The sequence below is a fragment of the Austrofundulus limnaeus genome, unplaced genomic scaffold (genome assembly GCF_001266775.1).
Source record: "Austrofundulus limnaeus strain Quisiro unplaced genomic scaffold, Austrofundulus_limnaeus-1.0 Scaffold68, whole genome shotgun sequence".
NCBI classification, from domain to species: domain Eukaryota; kingdom Metazoa; phylum Chordata; class Actinopteri; order Cyprinodontiformes; family Rivulidae; genus Austrofundulus; species Austrofundulus limnaeus.
This window is the reverse complement of record NW_013952470.1, coordinates 780945-787335: the sequence shown is the minus strand read 5'-3', so window position 1 is coordinate 787335 and position 6391 is coordinate 780945. Positions and strand designations below refer to the sequence as shown.

General features: G+C 35.8%; 1 protein-coding gene across 1 annotated transcript in view; it reads right to left on the bottom strand.

Moving 5' to 3' along the window:
• Window positions 1-5722, bottom strand: part of mapk13 (mitogen-activated protein kinase 13) — a 14695-nt gene extending 8973 nt beyond the window's left edge. The window contains exons 1-5 of the mRNA XM_014010344.1: window positions 5524-5722; window positions 2476-2605; window positions 2292-2350; window positions 1288-1393; window positions 1063-1092 (exon numbers count right to left, since the gene is read on the bottom strand). Coding sequence (XP_013865798.1) covers window positions 1063-1092; window positions 1288-1393; window positions 2292-2350; window positions 2476-2605; window positions 5524-5636 — 438 coding nt within the window. The 5' untranslated portion in view covers window positions 5637-5722. The remainder of the gene's footprint in view (window positions 1-1062; window positions 1093-1287; window positions 1394-2291; window positions 2351-2475; window positions 2606-5523) is intronic.
• Window positions 5723-6391: the final 669 nt, after the last annotated feature.

Here is a 6391-nt window from a genome sequence, read left to right as displayed (position 1 = left end):
GCTACCTTTCATTTTATTTTATTTGTATTGTTTTGTTGTATGTAAGTATGTTTTTTGTTTGTTTTTTAATTAAATGAAAAAAATCCTTAATTAATTAATCAATTAATTATTTAATCTTTGATTCAAGATTCAAAGTGTTTATTGYCATATGCACAGATGAAAACATGTTTTCCTGAGCAATGAAATTCTTACTTTGTCGTCCAGTTTGAATGCCGAGAGATAACCATATTAAAAAAAATAAACAAATTATCACCGAAAGGACACAAACAATGATGATTAGATAAAAAGAAGAGACTAAACTAAGGATAACAACATCAGAAGGGAACAATATAATGATGACAACAAAGACGCAAAGGTCCTGTCACACTAAAACGTTTTAGCAACTTATGAAGATTTTGTCCAACACTAAAGATGTCTACGCTGAAGATGGAATAAAAAAATTGAATGGAAGCCACTTTTAGATGTACACATACAGTAATGGTCACAATTAGGAGTAATTTAATGATAAAATTTTCATAAGTCGGCACAAGTTGTCTAAAATGCTATAATGCAAGAATGATTTCAGAATGAGAACTCTACAAAAAGCAACATATCAAACTGATATTTGATAACAAAACTGCATGTTTTTGCAAATTCTCCTCTACGTTTCTCTACTTAAAGATTCCTGTCCAATCCTCACAGTACACGTAAGAAACGACCTTAAAGATGGGTTTTTAATGATTAAGAAAGGCTCAAAACCTAAAGAACAAAGGAGCTGGTTATTTCCAGGTGAAAGCTGTAAAGTATAAAAAAAATGTTAGCGTAGCATTACCTCCACATGTTTTTGTTTCTGAGCTAAACGGGCGTGAGCTAACAACTCGGGACACGCAGTCAAGCATCAGAGGACTCCACTCACCGTACCTGTTTGGGCAGGTTTAAATCTGACGCAGCGGTAAATGATTAAATAAATCAACAAACTGTAAAGTAACTACTGCGAAACAACGTACAAATTCTTTGTTTTGCTGTATCTTTTAAGTGTTTTTAAAGATTWAAAAAACTGCTCTCATAATGACTGGTACTCACCCTGTGGATGATCCCTGCCTTGTGAATATACTGCAAAGGAAAAAGGSAGTTTATTGGTTCAGTTTTCACATAAACTTATCAATGGGAGCAGAGATGAGCCCCATTAACTCATCACATCTTGGTATTCAACTATTTCATTAGTGTTTCTGATACACATAAAAAAAAACTAAATGTCACACAAAACTTTACTTGATGATGACATTTAATATTTGGGAAAAGTCTCACCCTGAGTCCACAGAGCATTTGATAGACGAGAAACTGGACTTTGTCTTCGGCGAGGTGACCTCTCACCTTCGACAGGTCAGTGAACATGTAAGGCATCACCAGGTAACTGAGGAAAACACGGAGAGACGGTGAGATGTTTGTGTTTCTGAGTACCACACCTTGTTGATGCTATAATCCAGGTGAGTTTTCCAAAGAGCTTTAATAGTTTATGTTTGAAACGCTCAGTGCAATGATGTAGTTAACCTCAAGCAAACGCACAAAAATAACATATTCAGCCTTTCAAATCAAAATATAGTGTAATTTAAAGTGTAGACTACACTGTTTTCAGGATTTTAAGAGGAAGTATTAAGTCATGCTTTTCATGTCACAATTGAGCTAAAGAATGTGTTCATATCCAGTCAGAGCACAGAACAAAACACTACCTGAAAACAGTCATTTGAACTGTAAACACAGAATTCAAACCATTTCCTTTTATTGCATTCTGCATTGGGGAAAAAGTTTTATCATTTTAAGTGTGAAATATTAAAACACACAAACAAAAAAAAAAAAAGACTTTTCCAGTCTAACTGTGTTGAGTTACTGACTGCTTAGAAAGTAATTTATATTTTTATAGTATTTGTTGCTCATGGCCAGGAAATATGTCCAGTTAAAGCACACAATACAGCACAAAAAGATATTTGAGACAGCGATGTGTTTTTAGTTGGGAGGGCCATGTTCAGCAGAAAGAGCCCATTTTTTCCTGGAAAACAACTGACCAAAAACATTTTCCATACTCCTCCACAGCTAATTTTTATCTGTTAACATGGCAACATGTTGAAACATGTCAGAGTTACCTGAGTCACTTCTGCCAAAAACAGTATGCCAAATACATTTTTCACATTACATACAGGAAAACACAATGTTTGGACCCTAAAACAAACAACAGCAGACGACAAGTCTGGATTTGTAACATGATCCTGTGGATCGTTAGTTCTACGTGTCACTAGGAGGACAGGAGTACTCACAAGTCCTGGAAATCATCCAAGGTTGAGGCAGGTGTAAACACATCCATAAGTCCTATCACCTAGAGGGAATGAGAGAGAGAGATCTTCACCGTCTTCACAGCTAATCATGAGGCCTCCGAGGATCTAATTATCTCCAAAAACTAAAGAAACCTACAGTCTGCTGGACGGAGCGAAAGCTACTCACATTCACATGCTTCATGTGTTTGAGTAATCGGAGCTCTCGATAAGCTCTCTTAGCGAAGATCTCGGACTGGAAAGGCCTGTGGAGCTTCTTGATGGCCACTTTCTCTTTAGTCTTCTCATTTATCGACGAGCTGAGGAAAAAACACACAAAAATATTGTGTTTTACACCATTACCACAGTGCTACACAAGCTTTTTAAATGTGTAAGCTGATTGTAGCTTTTAGCTAACCTTTTACTACGTTTAACTTGTGTTTTAAATTAGGGTTGCACCTGTATGAAAATTTCAGCCGATATCGATATCCGATATTATTGTGTTGTGGCAGATAACCGATATTTACCGATATTAAACAAACACAAATTATTTATATACGTTTACGCACAAACACACTTGTGCCTTTTTTGATACCATAAATACACTACTAGACCTCTGACATGGCTCCCTACTCAGTTATTCCTGGCTGCGCAGCATCAATATCACTATCATGATCAAACAGATACCACTCGACCAAACATTTCGCCTACCAAAACAGAAACAAAAAGYTAAAAAATGGAAAATCAATATCTGACATTAATTTAGGCTCCATTTTACGTATCGGGCCGATACCGATATTCTAAAAAATGACAAATATCAGCCGATACYGATATTAATGCCGATATATTGTGCATCCCTATTTTAAATGTTTGGCTTTTACCTAGCATTTTGTCTATTTGTTAGCTTTTAGTTAGATTTTTATTAGTAATAACTAGCCTTTTGCTACTTTTAGCATTTAACGTTTTGATTCTTTCAAAGCTTTTGCTACTTTAAGCTTATAGCTAGTTGTTTTTGATAATCTCATTTATTTTTATATACTTTTAGCCTTTTKCTAGCATTTTGCTACTTTTATTCAGTCTTTTGCTGATTTTAGTTTGTAGCTAGCATTCTGCTGCCTTACGTAGCTTTTTCCTATTTTTAGATTTTATTTAGCTTTTTATTAGTATTTTCTTAGCTTTTTGCTACTTTTAGCTTCTAGCTTTTAGATACTTTAATGAAGGCTGCTGCTACTTTAAGCTCATATCCAGTCCTTTTATACTTTTATCTATTTTTTTATAAACGTTTAGATTTTTGCTAGCATTTCGCTACTTTTATTCAGCCTTTTGCTGCCTTACTGAGCTTTTTCATAGTTTGTTTTTAGCTAGTCTTTTTCTTCTTTTTACTAGCGTTTTGCTCCTTTTCTTTTTCAGCTCTCTTCCTTCAGCTTTAACGGCTCAGTTACAGCTTTTTCTGTAAACTTCAGCACTCTGTTTTCATGTAGCATTTTTGCAGAAAAAGGTAATTTCTCCAACTTTATCATGATTTCATTCTCACAGAGTAAGAGCTGTGGGGGGAAATGACCGAATTGTCTGATTTCACTCTCAGAAGTTTTGCGGGCAACGAGGACAACGCTGTCAGGTGACGGTAAGGGGCAGTCTGAGTGGTGGTCTGTTGGTTTTGGTGTAAATGTTTGGCCACTTCTTGTGTGCACGCTTGCAGTGATCTGCAGGGCACCAATCTGTGGGAGGAGAGGCTTGTTGAGCTATTTGGAGACACATCCACCGACACACATGATTCAAATGACTTCCATCCASAACGCTTTATAAGACTGATGGAGTCACTTATAGTCGGTTACATCTGCAGCAGCTCATCCATGTCAACAAAAGGTCTGCAGAAAGCACATTACATAAGACAGGGGATCATATTTCTGTTGACTCTTTCTACTGTCTTTTCACCTTGCAGTTCATGCAGTAAAGAAATAGAGAGAGATAAAGATGAACCAGATCAGGAGCTCTTGTAAAGGTCAGCCATGTCAATCTGAGATCTCAACCCCCACTTTATAACATTTAATACTACAAAGATTTTTTTTAAAACTTTCACTTAGCCTCACTTGCACACATAAATGATGGATCTCTTTCTAAATACAAATTACATTTAAAGTTTAACACAAATCTAGCAACTTAATATGATTTTAGAACATAAAGGAGTTTACAGGCTATTCATTAATAACACACATAGTGTTTTAAAGGCTTGTCTATGTAATTTTTGTAAAAAAAAAAGTATGTAAATAAAAAACTGTGTTAGAGAAACCCATTTGAGCAAATAGATATATAATAAATGATTGTTTTAATCAAATTAAAGTTTTTGGCTATTGCCAAGAAACATCTGTGAAATCCAGCTGTTAGCAAAATATCACGAGTATCACTGGTCAAATTTGAATTAAAACCACAGAAAAGAATCACAGTATGTACACGGACAACTGAATAACTTTTGGAGTCAGTCTTATTTAAGATGGTCACAGTAGCTTATCAAAATGAGTCAACACAAAAATGACTGTAACAGATTTAATTTTACAAATAGTGAGCTAAAATTTGGTGTTTGCAGTAGCTGAGAGTCATTCACAACTCATACTTTGAGCACCACATCCTGTGAGATAACTATTTTTATTACAATGCAAACAAACTGCACAGCTAATCCAAACCTAAAATAAACATTGAAACATTTATGGCTGGAAAAAATACATAAAATATAACGACTTTTCCAGGATTTTAAAACCTTAAACTCATTCACGTCAAACATCATAATTAACCTCTAAATGTTGTTTCTGTTTATAGTTTCACCTGGATTAACAATAAGGAGACAACGATGAAGAGCTGAAGTCCAAGTTCACTTAAATGATAATATGTTGTATATATGTTATCTGCACATAACTATAGCTAGGTAAAAGACACATAGGCCTTGTTTAATATTGAAATTATATTCCATATTACTGCAGATCTAATAAATACATGTTTAAGACGTGTTCAGTGATATTCGAGCTAACCCGGGTGGTGAAGAGAAGGGTGCTAACTAGTTGATATGAGTTACTGTAACTATCAGTGTTGACAGCACGTCGGTGTGCAGGATATAAATCAGTAAGGCCCACCGTAGGCTGGCTGTGGTGACGGCCAGGCTCAAACTGAACACGGCTTCATGCTCAGCCCCAGTCCCGACCGTCTCCGTCACACAACGACCTCCAGCAAACCATCATTTACTCACCACACCGAGCCGTACGCCCCGGTTCCGACCTGTTTGAGCCGGGTGTATTTCTCCGGGACCTCCCACACCGTATTGTTGATCTCTTCTCGGCAGAAATGAGCCCGAGCCTCCATGATAAAGAAGCTACAAAACAAAACAAAACAAACTTCTGCCTCCTCCTGTCACTCGCTTAATAAAAGACAGCAAAAAAACACAGTACAAGCACGAGACGTTACACGCTCATTTCCGGGAATMGTTTTCAAAATAAAGCTAAACAGGCACCCAGCAGGGGTTAATTTTATCCCATAGCTAACATGCTTGATTTTAAAATAACAATATATAGTTTTAATGTGTTTAAAATGACCTTTATGATAATTTTACATCTTAAACAATACATTACATCGGGTTTAATGTGTAATTTATAGCAGTATCAAAATTCTGAGCTCTTTCCTGAACAAAGCTTTATTTTGAAGGGAAATTTACACAGGTTCCGGTTAGATGTTTTTGTGGTTTCATTTGCTGTGATACACAAATTTTAAGCTTTAGTTTCTGTTTTTACGCTTTATAAATAGCAGGGAGAACTCAGTAACCACGTTTAGCAATAAAAAGAAACCAAAACGGAAAGGCATTTMATTCTAAAACCATAAATCCACCGTGTGGAAAGTAGCTGAAATGATGAGCTCTCATGTGTGTGAAAAACTGACGCCTTGCTTGCTGAAACATGTCAACATGACTCGATTTTTTTTCTCCCACCCACACGCAGTAGGTGTTATTTGTCATGAATAATTACTGTATGTTGCCAGAAAAGAATGAATCATGGGATCTTTCAAACATACATGGATGAAAAAAGACATAAAATCTAGGACTTCACAATTTATTATTATTATTA